At 43.6% G+C, this 17425-nt stretch overlaps 1 protein-coding gene across 1 annotated transcript in view; it reads right to left on the bottom strand.

The window, feature by feature from the left end:
• Positions 1-17425, bottom strand: part of dip2bb (disco-interacting protein 2 homolog Bb) — a 42547-nt gene that overhangs the window by 23860 nt on the left and 1262 nt on the right. The window contains exons 2-3 of the mRNA XM_053442485.1: positions 2569-2640; positions 454-606 (exon numbers count right to left, since the gene is read on the bottom strand). Coding sequence (XP_053298460.1) covers positions 454-606; positions 2569-2640 — 225 coding nt within the window. The remainder of the gene's footprint in view (positions 1-453; positions 607-2568; positions 2641-17425) is intronic.

The raw sequence follows: 17425 nt of genomic DNA, 5'->3' as shown, positions 1-17425 counted from the left end.
GCACCAAAACAGCGGGGTGTGGGCCGATGTGGAGGGAGGATGCTTTCAGGGTCAGCTCAGTAGACACAATAACTCTTCTCACATGCTCTTTCACCTCTGCTCTACTGCTGTTTTTCTTTAATCTCCCCAGCATCAGGTTTTCCCCACCAGATCAGTATTCCCCCTGTTCTCCACACAGCCTTCTCACACATAGCCAGGCAGTGACATCACTCTGCTTTCACAGAGCGAGGCTCCTCACACTGAAGGGCTCCCCAGCTGCAGGACACACACACACACACACACACGCACACACACACATCTAGGCTAAAAAACAGGCTGGCTAAACAAGTGAAGTCGGTGTAGTTTAACTTGAGGACTGTACACTCATCATAGGATACTACATTTCAGTGACTGGTGCATCAGTGGTGTTTTACATATCGTAAAGAGTCTTGTAATGTTTGAGTGCTTGCTGACCTGATCTGTAACGGTCATCCCTGGTTCCTCCGTTCCGATGTGCTTTGCGGGAGCGACGTTCTCGGTACCGGGACGAGCTGGACGGAGGAGGGCCGTGGCTGGAGGAAGAACTGGGAGGGGGAGGCAGCACATCATTCTGAGGGGGCGGCTCCACTGTGGAAGAAAATAAAAGGTGTATTAATAAATAAGCAAATGAACAGTTTTCATAAAAAAGATGTGTATTTGTTGAAAATGATTACTTGTTGTCTTGCAGTCCGTTGACTTTTTTCTTCCTGTTCTTTTTGTTCTATCATATATTAGTATTATTGTTGTTTTAACTATAAATAATATTGCCGATAATACATATTAAAGGGTTTTATCCCCCAAAATTTTCAAAGACCATTGAATGAATTAATTGCTAAATTGCAACGACAGCTGGTTTATTGGAATTTAAGTGTATAGGCTACCTCTGTTATCATGTATACGTTTTTTTCTTTACCTTATGCAATACTGTGTGGTAAAAACTGAGTCATGCAAACCAGTCCCAGTTAAAGAACTGCACAGTACAAAACCAGCCAATGGTAATTTCTCATAGGGAAATTCGCCAAATTCTCTGTACCTCAGACCTCAGACTGACGTGCAGTTTGTTTAGTGGTTTGCGGCTCCTCTCAGAGCCCTGCAGAAATACACCAGTGCTAAGATTTATATCCCATCATTAGTGAGAGGCAGGGACCACTAGGAGGCAGCAGTGAGCATCATCTAGTCATCTCCCAGTGACATTTAGAGTAACAGCCACTACAGAACATTAACTGTGCGTCTAATTCACATGTCACACAATTATCATAAAATGAGGTCAGGTTAAGATGTTTTTGTTTGTTAAGTACATCAACAGTGTGAGAGCCAGGTTGAAATAACCATTGTTATAAAAATACATTGTCAACAAGGTTTATGGAGCATCGTAACTGACAGCAGGCAGTCGTAGGAATTTATGTAACCCTGTCACAGACACTGACAATCAATGAAAATCAGAACCAGACAAAACATTTCTCTTATTGGTTGTAACATAGTGCTCTTTAATATGCTGTAGCCAGAGAAGAAAAAAACAGAGAGATATTACATTTGCTAATATTGTCACTATATTGTCAACTATTTACTGAGTTAGCTATTTCATAGTGCTGTGTATTTATTTATGACATACTGTAAATAGTGGACCAATCTTCACAAACCAAGCAATATATACCATCATGCATTGCGCTCACAGTGGAGAGGAGAGAGGAGAGAGGACAGCAGGAACAGCCCGACCTGTCGTACAAATGTAAATACGCGAGGAAGGTAGTAATGCTTTGTAATTTTGATTAATTGTGGGATTTTCTACCAGCCAACGTTGTGTTGCAGTTGTACGTCATAATCCTGCGACAATGATGTTGTGTCTGAAAGTGTTTTTTTCTTTTGCAGATGTCGTTTTTACAGTGAAGTAAGGGTTAGTGTGTGAGTGGGTGATTTAGGACAGAGCACATGTGGGTTTGTTAAGGAACTTTTGACCATCCTCACACATTACTGTATATGCCACTATATATTATGTATATTGTATATTATATCTGTACAGGAGAATAGTGACTGTCTAATTCCACACACACTCCCTTCTCTCTCTAAGCAGTACCCAATGTCAGGTTATAGATAAAGGCCCAACAGTGCAATGTAGTGTAGAGTTTAGGGACTTTCATATCTAGCTCACATGCACCAGACAGAGAAGCACCAACGTTAACTCTTTCCGTATTTTACCAGTGGCAAGACGAAAGGACACAATGTGATTTAGTTATGCATACTTTAGGCTTAACTGTCCAATAGGACGCGAAAACCTACATGTTACATAGAGAGTGGCCATTCTAGCCTTTCATGGATCTGCTGTTAGGATGGGTGACGCAAGTAGAGGGCGATATATTGGGATGCTGTGGGAGACATCTTCAGACTTGGGGGTGACAATTTCTCATGTTACTCTGTTGACGTTGTTATGTTGTTCAACCTTCTGGTCTCCTTGATGCATCAAGTCTACATTGAAACCTTCTGCATACGTCATCAGATGCTGCCTGAGTTCTCCTTTCACCAGATTCCAGACAACTTCCATAAGAGGTTTACCTGGAGTGTGGATGACGTAGGGAGCCAGGAGTTTGGTCCTTTTCTTCTCGTAGCCCTTTTGTGTAATGTCACCTGAAAACAGAAACACATTTTTTACAGACTGATATATGAAATAGCAAAGTTTTAAACACAACACTTTGATGAGCAACATCTTGTCAGCCTTTCCCCATTCCACATTACAAGGAGGCACATTTGTTTTCCTCTTGATCAAACACCCCCCCGCCACAGATTGACAGTGAGCTCATATCTTAAAGAAACAAGACTCATTCAAGTATTCTCTCCATCGTTTGATGACGAACTCAACACCTCTGTGCTGATCTACTTTCTCTGATGTGTCTGAATGAGATAAATCACCACCTGTTCATACACAAGAATGATCATAGAGGAGGGAGAGACTAACACAGAGGAGACAGAGCGGTTAGAAAAAAGAAAAGACAACAACAACAACAAAAAATTAATAAACGAGGATGGAGATGGAAACACAGATGGTCGCAGGCATCTCCAGAGATGGCCGATGGCGTCAACGATGTGGATCAGTTCCAGCCTTAATTATGAAATGGAGGGAGAAAACAGGGCTAAATTTGGAAACTTGCGGAAGTGTGGGCAGGAGATGGGATGATTCATAGATGCAGAGAGAAAAAACCAGCACGAAGGCTGAGGCAAGAAAGGTGGGAGGCTCGGAGATAAGAAGGGGAATGACGAGAGAACAGAGGAGAGAGAGGTGAGATGAGAGACGTGAGTGACAGAGGACAGAAGAGGAGTCCTGAGCCTCAAGCGAGCGGCGAAAAAAGTGTCCCCCTCAACACCTCCCTCTCTTTCTCCCTCCCGCCGACAGCCCATCTGCCCTGCCCCCCCCCCCCCCCCCCCCCCCCCCCCCCCCCTAACCAAGGCGGACTGGGCTCCTCGATGGCCCTGAAGCGATGAAGTGACTCTGCCAAACTCCAGTGTGGGCAAAGCTGTGAGACATTCAGACACACACTAAAAAATCCACTCACTTAGTAACCAATGATGATTCAGTGAGTGGGTGAGTGAGTGAGTCCTCCCGCCATTGGCTGCTCTCAAACCTCATCTCCATCATTGTCCTAATGAGACTTACAGTATCTACAAGAATGTCAGGGGGTAAATTGAGAGCAGAGCCTAAAACCAGCCTGATTCTGTAACAGGTTTGTGTTGTTGTGTCTTTAGTGATAGTGGCCAGTGTGGCAGGTGACTCCCTCTATAGTTGTATCGTCGCCCAGCGCTGTGAGCTTTGATCCCTGATAGGAAATACGACGGCTGACATGCCCAGCAATGAAAGGTTGAAGCCGTCGGATAACAATAGCGTGTTTTCCCAGTTACACCACAAAGGACAACAGAGATTAGATAAGCATTTGCTGGTACACCGGCACAGAGAGAACAGTCCTACAGCTGAATTCGGTCACAATACTGAGGAATCATTTATATGTTGGTCTTATTGCCACATTCAGCTCTCCTCTCTGCCAGTTAGGGTAACATTGTAACTGCTAAAGTAATTCAAGGTAAATCTGAAAACACAGTGATGTCACTATAAAGGTCCAACCAGGCAGAAAACCGATAGACTAACAGAGGTTTGTCTGCAATCAGAAATGAAACTGATATTTATGAGTTTGTGCCGTGTAATGAGGCCTGATTGGATTTAAGGGGACTGTTGGTCCTTGGTGGAGGTGATGAGCGCCCTTTCTATTCATTAGTACTGTTTGCTTAGAGTTAGGCTCATTACATTGGACAGAACAGTGTTATCCAATAAGACAATACTTCATATCACCTTGAAATGACTCAAGACAACACACAGACACAATTACACACTGGCTGATCGTTTTGACTTTGAGTGTTAGATCTTAACACCTCACACATCTCTACAGTGTTGTGTCGACAACAAAACCATGTTCCAGCAGACATCTACACGGTTGAACCACAGCACTGCTGCAACACAGACAAGCTGACAAAAAACGAACATGCTCAAGTTCGTTTGGGTTAAGAGCCCAACCAACAGAGTACATCTACTCAGGGACTGAGGCTCTTTCTACTGAGCAAAAATGGAGATAAAGCAAACACTTCCATAAGTAATGCATGAATGGTACAGTTGGCCTCGCTCAGTCACATGATGTATTTTTAGCTCATGTGAACAGGCAGTTTCTGCAAAAACACAGAGACAGGGGGAGAGAGAGAGAGAGAGAGAGAGAGAGAGAGAGAGAGAGAGAGAGAGAGAGAGAGAGAGAGAGAGAGGTGGAATCAGTGATGGGGGAGGGGCTGGTGTGGCAATAAATGAACCTCAAAGTAATCACTCTTCCATCTGGATGATTTGAAATTCATCTGTTTTTTATGCTTATATCATCCGACCCAGGCTCCAGCAGTGGGAGCTCAAGAGTTAAATCTTTTTAAAAGCTACATTCCATCAGTGAACTACAGGTGAACACACACATGAAATCAAAATGGGCCAAAACTTGCAAATAAGAAAAAAGGGAGAAGCCATTTTGTTATTTTCTCTTTTCTTTTTAAATTCCCTGCACACGGGCCAGGGCTTTGTCAAAATTCTTGCATCGTTTCATTTCATCACAGAGGTGAAAACATAACCTCCTTGGTGGAGGAAGTGACTGAAGTACTTAGACTACTTTAGCTTTTTTGGGGGGCCTGAGCATCCTCTTCTGTATGTGAAAAAAACTTATTCTCTAATTTATGTAAAATCTAAGATGACAATCTGTCCCTGTCTGTTTAATGAACGGTCCCAGATTTGCTCGAGAGGCAGAGAACAGCTCCACTGAGGTGATGAGGGGAGGGTCCCACTTGTTAACCCACTTCTCTCACAGCTACCCACTCATGTCACTCCTGATGATGGAGGTCACAATCAAACTCTTTCCTTTCTGTTACAGTCAGGGTTTGCATGAGGCCACCACCGCTCCCCTCACCCTCCTTTATTCGACAGTTTCGGTCACCTCAGAGAGAACGCTTTTTCCCCCACTAGACGGAGAAACATCAAAGCTGTGTCTTCTCCCTGCACCGCACACACTCACACTTGCAAACCCTGGTTTGAGTGAATTGCAGCGAGCCTGCTCTCTCTCCCTGTCTCTCCCTCCTCCCACCCCAAAGGCACTCTGTCTGAATAGTAATTAGCTACCGACCTCTATTCTCCGTCTCTGTTTTTTCCTCTCCCTCAGTTGCTTTCTCATGAAAACAACACATGTCAATCCTGAAAGGCATACGGACACATGTTAAGATATAAGACTGGTTATGGTCATGGGACTTCTGGAGCAGATTGAAATATTGAGGTCCAGAATAAAGGATGGCACATGGTTCCCCCTCTGTGTTGGGCTGTGTCCTCTCTATATTTGTTGATATGAGCTGTGTTATTTTCATGGGAAGGAAAGGAGGGTGGGGGCTCTGGAGGGTTGTTTACTTTCCTGAAGCCGAAAGACCCGGCACATCTTTATCTGGTGAACAAACATCCCACTGAAAGCTCCCAGCGGCCTCCTCTCACCAGCAGGTCCGCCAAGACTTCACCCACTCAACCCGTCCACACGTTCACACACAGCAGCAGCAGGACACACACAGATTTTTTTAAGGTAGGTAGATGCATATGTATATCTCTCTCTTTCATACACACACACACACGTTTGCTGTCAGAGAGGCTGACGTTATGTTCAAACTTAAAACCAAAGCATCTCAATCGCAAGCTGGTGTCCAAGTGCAGTACAGGTCCCATAAATCCTGCCTCCTCCAGGTCAGTCGATGGGACATGGACCAAACCAAAAAGTCAAAGTACATTCTTTTAATTTCATTACACACTGCTGTTTGTTAAAGTGTTAATTTCTGTCAAGTTTGGCTACAATGACTCAAAAGAGATTAAAGGGATTGCCACTTCTAATGGACTTTTACGCTACGACACAGGAGCAGAATGGAGGCATGTTTTTTTCTGTTGTTTTATTACGTCTGAAGACAGGTCACTAATTAGCTACACTGTTTGCCCCTGAAACTCCAAAAGTGTTTTGTGGACTCAAACACTTCACCTACCCCACCCCCACTGGAACAGGAGTGAGTAGATAATGAGTGAATTTTCATTTCTGGGTGCGCTCAACCACTTCAGCGCACAAGTGGTTGAGCGCATGTGTCGACAGGTAACTCGATACTGTGGCTCCGTCCCCACAAAGCAATTTCCTAGGCCCAGATTTGACCCACACTGTCACACTTTAATCCGGCCCACATACCGCGTGGAATGATGGCACTTGGTCGGTCCGCTCCTGTTTGCCAGGTCGAGGCAACAAGTAAGCCATAGCAATACCGCATCACCCAACGGTGCTTGTTTTGTGCTATTTGGGCCATATTCACCATCCACCACATTGGCCACTTTAGATCCACATCCAAATTACAACTTACCTAGAGCAGAACACACATTTGTTTTGGGATATCTCGGCCAAATTAAGTATTTTACAGGAAGGCAACTTAAGGCTCACGTCCATTTTGTGCCGCATCATTGCCTGAAGTTGTCCACAACCGTATGCTGTCCACCGATCACTATTGCACAGACTGGGGCTCTAACATGGCAGCATTCAACAGGGATATTCCACATTTATGTCTTGATAGTGTGAGGAAGTGGAGTTTTACATTTTTGGTTATGAAAATAAGAGCACAGCAACAACTTTATAACAGATTTGATTTGTAATACAGTTCATTGTTCAGCCTGCAGTCTATGTAAAACTTGGTATGGCAATTACTTTTGCATCATATGGGTCCTCATGAATAATAACAGCTGTCTATGTGGAATGACAGGTGTGTCTATGCATGTGTATACTTGTATATGTGACTGGCACTCAGGGCGATAGTCCTACTCATATCTAGACCATAACCCCTGTATTCATGATTTATATTTTTAACTCCCTTTATGTTTCTTTGTGGTAGGACAAATTATCTTATTCAACACAGTTTGACAAAATCGCAAACATCTGGGATCAGATTGTTCCAGCTCCTTGTTCAAGTGATAATGTTTACAAAGTGAAACAGTCAAACTCCAGTCTCCCAATTCTATGGCTGAATCTTTACATCACATGGAAAGAATCAAGGTGTCCTGAAAAACATTTTATATACAGTTTACGTGCTCACTAGGAAGACATTGAGTCTTTCATCGTGCATAACAGTTCACGAAAAGAGGCTGTGTGTGTACAAGTAATAACTCAACACAATGGAACTGGTATTACAGGCACTGGTGGAAGAGGTGCTCTAGAGAGCCTTAAGCCCTGACACACACACACACACACACACACACACACACACACACACACACACACACACACACACACACACACACACACACACACACACACACACACACACACACACACACACACACACACACACACACACACACACACACACACACACACACACAATTGCAGGTCTCTATAGATTTTTCTGTCTGAAACAGGAGGCAGGGTGTGGCCAACTACGGTAACTGAGTGAATCATGTTTCACTCCGCGCACTCATTAAACTCAGCTCAAACACACACACACAAACACACAGGTACATGCATGTCTCTATAGTTCTGAGGACACTCGTTGACATAATGCATTCCCTAGCTCCTCATACCCTAACCTTAAACATCACAGTTGAATACCTAACCCCAACCCTAACCCTAACCTAAACCTAATTATAATTCTAACAATAACCCTAAAACCAATTCTTAACCCTCAAACAGGCCATTCAATTTGTGAGGACCAGTCAAAATAACCCCTCCCCCCCAACACAGTTGAAGAAGTTACTGGGTTACAAGGCAGCATAGCAAAGAAGTGCAATACTTTTTCTGAAGCGAACCTGACTCAGCCGGTGGCTTCCTTCTACCTGCTGCTTTCAATGTTTCTCACCTGACACACTACACTACTTCACACACTTCAACATTTAGCGACAAGGCTATTCCAAACACTACATAACACCCACTGAAGCATGTCGCCCTTTGGGATTTACACAACAGTGTGTGACACTGTGAGTGGGCCGTGACAATCATGACTGTGATTAAAAAAATACCAAATGGATGTCTATGAAGTATGACCCTAACCCTGTGGAACATCCCGTGGGTATTCTTTGTTTTTTCAGTGTTAAAACCAATAGAGGGTGTAAAATGCATGCTGCAAAGTTCAAGACACTTGTTAAATTTGTAACTCAAAGGTGAGCAAACACTTCAGTCAAGTCAGGTTATTAAACACTGTGGTAGTGTGCTGATCAGGCCTGCAGCAGAGAAACTTCCCGACCCAGCCCACACACTCTGCAACCGTTTTCAGACATGACCGGTGGGTTAAGTCCAGGGAATTGTGTCTGGACTTAACCCGGACTTTCACAAATGCAAAGTGTAGCGGGGGATTCTCTGCAGAGACACTTTCAGAACAGCAGCAAATCCTCTGCATTATTCAGGCAAGGGGTGTTGCAGCCTGTTGCAGCAGACAGCAGCAGGAAGTGACGTATTCATTTCACTGCGGAGATCACGTCGTCAGCTCTTTTCGAGGAAGTCGGGGAAGGAACACTGGGCCAACTCAGTTTAAACTTTCCTCCAACCCTATATGTTTAGAAAATTGGATTAAACCAGTGGTTCTCAAAGTGGGGGGCATGCCCCCCTGGGGGGGAGCGGACACTCTCCAGGGGGGGCGCAATGAAACAGACAAAAAAAGAAAAGAAAAAAGACAGACGACCTTTCACTGGTTAGTGAAAGCTCCCTCAGTGGCGAAATGGCTGGACTGACACAAACAAATCAAATACTGTTTCGTTCCTGATCCACCAATCTAAAGAGGAGTGGTATCATTTGAACGCGAGTTCCACGTACGCTTCCGAGTATAAAAGTAACTTCAGGCATGGTGAGCGCTCACCCTCACTGAGATGAACCCTGCAGAGTTTGTGAGATTGCTCTTGTTTCCTCTATAATTCAGATATCTATTGCTTTATAAACAGTCTTTTTAAAGACTCATTCCTTCCTTAGTAATACCTTCCTGCACTTGCAGCAGGCCTATTCGTAGCCTAATCTAAGGAGTAATTTGCTCCACAGTCTTTTTTAGAAAGCTCATAGCCCCAAGAGCTAGCCTTCTAGTTAGCTAACTTCTTCCAACTGCAGCTAGCCCTTTTCTCCTTAACACCTACCTTTACATCTTCAATCATCCACCGTGTTGCAACAAATAAAACACCAGCACTTGAATACTATTCTGTGCTGTCCCTGTCTACATTGTGTACTGTTCGTTTTGTTAGGAACCATTGCCTAGCACAGCCTAATTCATTATTCGTGTGCAAGTCGCTCACAGCCACACATACAAACACACTCACAAGACCACGACGTTGCAACTTTATTAACATCACACACACTGTATCAGCAAACAAACACTACTATGGACAAGTTTCTGATTCGTAAAGTCAGGCAACCGATGCACCAGTTGCGAAGAAGCCAAAGCTTTGCAAATATGACCAGAGCTATTTGCAGTTTGGTTTCACCGTCACTGGCACGACTGAGCAACGTCTTCAGTGTGTTTTGTGTGCCGAGGTGATGGCAAATGACAGCATGAAGCCATGCAAATTAAAAAGGCACCTCGACACCAAACAGCCCAAATTGAAAGAGAAGCCTGTGGACTACCTTAAAAGGTAAACGTGATGGCCTCCAGCAACAACAATCCACCATCTCCAAGCATGGCACTGTCTCAAAGCTATCTATCTATCTATCTATATATTGTGGTGTAGTTGAGGGCGGTGGTGGCGTGAGGCACAGGGTGGGGGGCCGGGGGGCCCCAACAACTATCCTTAACCAGCTGTGGGGGGGCCCAGCTTGCAAAAGTTTGAGAACCCCTTGATTAAACATACTCCACTCACACACTTTGCAACTCTCCTTCATTCATTCAAAGGAGGTTGTTCTTGAACAGCCAAGGAATAAATGTAAAATACCAAAAGAAGACTGGGCCAAGTTCAAACATGCAACATTTGACCTCAATATATGACGGACAACTGGTAAATACCAAGCAGATTTTGGTATATAAATCCATACACCTGCTATTAATTTAAAAGTAGTGGAATTTAAGCCCGGTGTGAATCATTTGTCTTAACTTGAGGACAAATAGTGGATACACACACAAGTACACACGTACACAAAATGTATCCTCCAAATTCATGTGGAGCAGCCGTTGAAATAACGCCGACCGTGATGACAAGCTAATGGCTTTAACAGCTTAGCACAACATTCAGTTGTATTACTGTATGTGTGGCTCCAACATATGGCCGTCTGAATCTGGAAAGGTTTTATGAAACAAGCACGTGTGTGTGTGTGTGTGTGTGTGTGTGTGTGTGTGTGTGTGTGTGTGTGTGTGTGTGTGTGTGTGTGTGTGTGTGTGTGTGAGTGTGCGTAAGTGGTTGGTATTGGGGCAGGGTGTGTGTTGGGGAACCACATGGGCCGTGGCCACAGCAACGAGGTCCATGTAGAGTAGCATGAGGGAATATGAGATTTAAACCATAATACAGCTCAGCACCATCATTACAACTACAAGCATTAAAGGTCACTCGGTCCAGCTTCACAGATAAGGATTGAGTGCTTTTCAGTTTTACATCATCGTTAATTAAATATAAATTAGCTTTGGACTGTTAAGTCAAATAAAACCAGCAATTTAATGGCATTACCTTGGGCAAGAGAAAGTATGTATTTTTTTAACTCATCTGACAATTTTCTTTCAAGTATATTTATTATTTAGTCTAAAATATGTTCCTCACAACATCAAAGAGCCAACAATGTCTTAAAATGTATAGTTGGATGACTAGCAGTCTAAATCCAAAGCATAATGATGAAACATAACTTGAATGGCACTATAGAGCAAACTTCCTGGATCCACCCGCTGAACCTGATCTACACCAACATTTCCAGACCCGTCCCATACCACATCCTATTACCAAGTTTCATCGATAATCTGCCAAAAAGTTTTTGCATAATATATTCTGCATAAAATATTCTCATATTTGAGAAGCTTGAACCAATTCAACCCGTTTTTGACGATCACACTTGCAAATTGACACGAATGATTAATCTATCATGAACATTTTTCATTTCTTGTCAAAAGTTGATTTCTGTCAAGCAACTTTTGACTTTTGTCAGATCATCCAATGTTTATATTATATTAAGCCACTGACGATCAAAATGGTCTTTTCTTGCAGCCCCTTCATCTGCACACAGGCTCACAAACGATGTAACAGTTGAAGTGAGGGGGGGGTGTCAGTTTGCCATCAAGGAGAAAGCAACGTGAAGGATGAAGAGAAACCTGGATTCAGTGACAGTGGACTCTCAGGGGCTGAAACACGTGCTGCAGGCGGTCTGACTGCACTGCTTAATAATTCAGTGAACAACACAGTGACCTGACCAGTACTTACTACTCTGTCAGCCTCACTGTCATTTCTCTCAGTACTTACTTTAAGTGATAAGCTGCAGAAGTAAAAAAAAAAAAAAAACACACACACACACACACTCGTCAGAGATTGTTGCTTCTAGTTATTAAAAGGATTTAGAGAAGCACAGCTTTAAAGTGAGAAGAGGTTGAGAGCCCACCTGCAGTTCACTGTGGACGTGAAAGTGAGACGTTCAGTGTGTGTCTGTGTGAAGGTGCGCGCTCGAGTCTAAATTATTTAGTCTGCCTTTGTGCACAGTTCTTCTATGCATTGTCAGTGTTTGTGTGTGTGGGTCTGCGTGTATTGCAGATTTAGAGACATAGCGTGTTACATAATACGCTATCCCCCCCGAAAAAAATTATACATGAGTCCTGCTGTTGTGCTTCTGTGTGACACAGGTGGCAGAAGATTCTCTCTTCGAATGGTGTAAAACCAAGTCTGTGGCCTTGAGCTTGTGACTGGGGATCAGTTAATGAGCTTTTAAATAGAGAGGCTAAACCAGCTTCCTTTCTGTCACTGTTGCATGTGGACACATGCACAGACAAATGCAGAGCAATGCATACACGCAAAAAGCACACAGTGGGTGTTTTCAACCCGTCAGCTTTATAGGTCAAGACTGAAAACATTTCATTTTTGTCTTAATGTCAGCGAATCCTGCAAAAACGCTAAAACCAAAGGCTTATTCCCCTACGTTGATATTTGAAATCGGTTAAAACACTCTGTAAATGATCCTTGCAGGTGTTCCTATACAATACGAATTTGCACTCTATATATTTATTTATTTTATTTTCTACAGCTAAGGATACTGGGCTTCATAATGAGGGCCACAGATCAGCTATGGAAGTTGAACAATAAGTCATAAAAAAGATGAACATATTTTGGGGTTCTGTTGTTTTTGTGACTCGTTGACAGCTAGATGAATACAGAATAACATCGGCCTTGCCCTTTAAGACTGCATCGTATTTATCTTGAAGGGGAGGGAAACTAAAATAATCCAGTAGTAGGGGAAAAGTGACAGATCGAGAGAAGGCAGCGGTGGTGTGAGGGCGGGGGGAGAGTGAGAGATCCCCAGCAGCAGTCCTGGCCCAGTGTGACTCACAGGCTAAATGAGCCAGGCGTGTTGCCCCCTGATGCTCTGTGACCTAGATTGAGAGACACAGGCAGGAACGTAATCTCTCAGTTCTCTGCCTCTCAGTATGGAGCAGGCTGCTGGGATGAAAACCTGCCTCTCGTCCGCAGCATCGCAGACAGGCGGCAGGACGGACGCTGCGGTCCTTAGGAAATCCACATGTCCACTTATGAGATTGGACAGTTACAGCGGGGACTGAAAATGGAGGCGAATTAGAAAATAGAAAACTATAGTACAATGTCTGTGTAATTGTCTGCTTTGCTGGGCGTGTGATGCATTTGTAGCACCAGGCGCACGTATACAATGGCACAGATGGCGCGCATCATGGGGTATACGAGCAGGGCTGGACCGTTCCAGATGTATCCATCCTGGCACATATATAATATTTGATTATCAATAGCCACGCTGGCGACATTACTCTAGAAAAGGCAATATCGGCCTGTTGGTTATTCTGCCCTGTTTGGACTGTCTCAACTACTGGATGGCCAGTCGTGAAATTGCGTCTACGTATTCTTGACCCCTCAGGTCAAATTTTTGGTTTTCCCCCTTTTTCTGTGGCACAACTATGTGATCCAAATTTGGAATTGTCCAATACTTTGGCTTACAACCGAATATCTGCAAAACTAGGGACATTCTGATTAGCTGTACTTTGTATTCCGTGTTAATTAGCGAATAATAGCATGTTAGCTAAAATCAAAGAGATACTATGGAAATTTGTTATGCCTGATAGATTAGCAGGTTCTTATTGTCACTGGGACCGTGTTAGCATTTGATGCTAGTATTCAAGGTCCACTATGGCTGAATATAGCCACACGAAACTGCTAGCTTTTTGATAGCCGCATTAGCTGGAAGATAAGCTGCTTTTGCGTTGAAAGACATGAAACTGAAAAAGAAATCTAAAAGAGTGCAAATATCTAAGGATGAAAAAGAGGCGTCAACCACAGAGAAGACACTTGAAAAGACCAGATTGAAATAACAGGATACGAGAGCTTAAGGTGAGAAGAAGCGATGCCAGCGTCGATCCGATGTAAACAAAAACACGTGGTCTCCATGGCAGAATTGATCAAATCACACCCTGCCTCCTGCATGCTCTACCCAGGTTGAAACAAGACAAAGGATCTGACGTGATGCCACCGTTTGCTACTTGACAGTTTTTACTACTGGGAACGTGAGACACTTTTCGGAGATCTACGTCCCCTGGAGGTGAACGTCATCTTTTCTAAGTAAATGGTTCTGGTCATTTTCACCCTCAGTCTTTGTCACATTCACACACGAAAACAAATACAGGAGCGAGTGGCCGATACGACAATGGCCACACACTCTGAGGCTGAGCAGCTTAAACACTTGTGGTTCATTGCATTCCAGTCCGGCTCAAGCTCCAAGTCTTTGATCCCCTCAATGGCTTTCTTTGTGTCCTTCCAGTCAGCGAGGTTTCAGGCGGTTGACTCACACATTTGCATCCATGTACAAACACGTGCACAAACTGCTCTCAACAACTATTGCTGTGTAGTGTGAACAAAAAAATTAAACTGCCGATGCATATTTTCCTCTGCTTGTTGCCGGGTCCCATCCATAGCCACAACAATGGCGTGATTGTTGCCATGTAAAAGATATCCATGAGAAGGCTTCACAGTCTTTGGACGACCAGCTGCCGCTCGCCTTGTGCCATCAGCCTCGCGTAGGCCGAGTGCGGGGCGGCAGAGCAGACGGCCAATGCACTTCATCACACTGTAAACATGTGGATACGGGAGCGGGGCATCTGGACAGTGCCGAATAAAAGAGCCACGGTCCACTGGGGCCTAGTCCGCAGCAGCAGGACGCTCACCCTGGGGGTGTCGTCTTACCACTAGGTCACACTTGAGCCTTAACACAGTGAAACTTTCAGGGGTGAGTCAATAGACCAGACAGACAATCTGACCAGAGTAATTAGTCATTTCCAAACTGACAGAAGAGAAACAGACTCAAGTCACATGACTTCGTTCTGACCCTAGTGAAGTTTATAATCTTGGGATGCTACAGTTCTATGAGGAGAATGCAATGAGAACCAGCAGCGTTGATCAATTTGGACAATCAATTAATAATTTAAATGTACAAAATTCATCCACTAGGAGTCTTTCAATCAAAACAATAAAAAAAGGACATCGTGTGGCTAGCAGTGTGTTTTTCCCTCTTCATATAAGTTATATCAGAGAAGTGCAAATGCAACAGGTAAAGCAGGTACAACGCAATTATAACAGAAATGTTATAAAGGATTTCTCTTGTCACACAATAGGTAACATAAGTCTAGTTGAAATTTTGTAGTATTATATAAATGTTTTTCATCAGGTAAAATATCTGATTATTATTGTTTCTGGCTTCTACATCCAATCCAAACAGTTAGTCTCAGGTCTAAGCTAAATTATAAATAAAATAATGGATGTTAAATTTCTCTGCTTAGAATTAGTTTTATGTTGAAAGATTTACATCAATATAGAAAGAGCTGTGTGCCAGATACAGCCCTTTACACAACAAGCACATGGACATGAAATCCAATAAAATATTGTTATTCAGTATTTAGGGGAAGATCCCTTGCCATCAGCGACTGTCTGAAGTCTTTTACCCACAGACGTCAACAGACATCTTTGTGTCTCATTCTCTCTCAGAGCTTCACTTCAGTCGCCTTCAGCTCTTGTTTTTTTCTCTTTCTCTCTCTCTCTTTCTCTCTTTCTCTCTCTCGCTCTGATATTAGTCTACTTCATCAAGCCAACCGCCGCTCAGCCAGAGTGAGATCAGGTGACTGGCTCTGGGCCAATCGAGGATATTCCACTTCGACCTGAAAAGCTCTTTGGCTGCATGTTTAGGGTCATATTGTCTTGCTGTGTGATGAAATCTTTTGAGTTTTGATGCCTTTTTCACAAGAATTTGATGCATTTGGCAAACAAGACTGTTAGATCATGCACAACATAGCTCAAGCGTTGCTCAGACCTGAGAGTTGGAGAAAGGTTCAAAAGAAATCTGTCATATCCGGGGTTTGCCAGAATCAATAACTGGATATATTCTACACAGGAAGAAGCAGATGTGCACAGGGGAAACTGGAAAATATCAAACAACCAAATTGATCGAGGAGCTTGAGACTTGCGGATTAGCAGAAAAATAATTTGCATGGTGAAGAAAAAGCCCTTTATGCAAGTCAAGAATGGTCTCCAGGATGTGGGCGGACATGTTTTTTTCCCATCAACAATCAAGAGAAGACTTCATCTTCAGAGGATTCACTCTAAGATGCAATGGCCCTGGCAAACTGGCATTTATTGATGATTGCACTGCAGCACGATGGATGCAGAGGACGACAGGAGCACTGTGTGAGCTCGGATTCATTCAAACGCACTAGAACAAAAAATGACCACGTCTGATGACTCAGCAGGACAACGATCAAATACACACGACCAGAGTAACCGAAGAGGTGGAGGTCCCGTCTATTGACTGGATCATCCTCCTGAGTGCAAAGGGATTTCCCATCTTCCACAGCCTCTGGTCCATGTGAAGTGAGCTGAATGTACAGTGAACATACATCCCCCTGCTCCATTATCCACTCTCATTATCCCAGCGCTAATCGCAGTCTATTATTAACCAGAACACACTCCATAGCTCAGATCAAAGTTGCCACAGCAACTCCCTGTGACGCCATGTCAAGAAAGGTACTGTGGAGGTAAACTGTTAACTTCACATAACAAGTGGGCTGTTAAGGGGAGTAGTATCTACCGCTATGTAATGCTGGGGAGGAGGAGGAGGAGGAGGAGGAGGAGGAGGAGGAGGAGGATGATAATGGGTTTGCGAGTGTGGGAAAAGGAAGATGAAGGTTTTACTTTAAACAGAATGAATAGAAATATTGCATAAACAATATCGGAAAGAGGACGCCTGTATTATTTGTGTTATATAAAAAGTATTAGTTTTAAAAAACAAGGCCCAAGCTGGGTTGTTTTCTAATATACTAAAGTCACCTGGAACAAATGACAGGGAGAATCACCGCCCTGTAAGTTTACTGATGTACTCAGAGCTACTTGGGATCAGATCACTCAGGACGGATGTTAAAACCAGGTCCGAATGCTAGTTTATCTGCTCACATCTTCAACACATGTCATTGCTTCCTTATGAATGGAAGAGAAAACACTCCAGATTCTAAAGGAACTAGAATCATTAGAGCGCACACCTCCGCCAAAGGCCAACAGTCCCCGTAAAACCCATCAAGCCTTACAGCTAAACCAATGCAATGAGTATCATGAAAACGTAATCCAAATTGTAGAAGACTGGGAAATCTGTGAAAACGATTTCGCTCAAAGCTATCGAGC

Source organism: Pleuronectes platessa, chromosome 2 (genome assembly GCF_947347685.1).
Source record: "Pleuronectes platessa chromosome 2, fPlePla1.1, whole genome shotgun sequence".
NCBI lineage: Eukaryota > Metazoa > Chordata > Actinopteri > Pleuronectiformes > Pleuronectidae > Pleuronectes > Pleuronectes platessa.
Note: the sequence above shows the minus strand (reverse complement) of the source record. Positions and strands in the feature narration are given on the sequence as shown.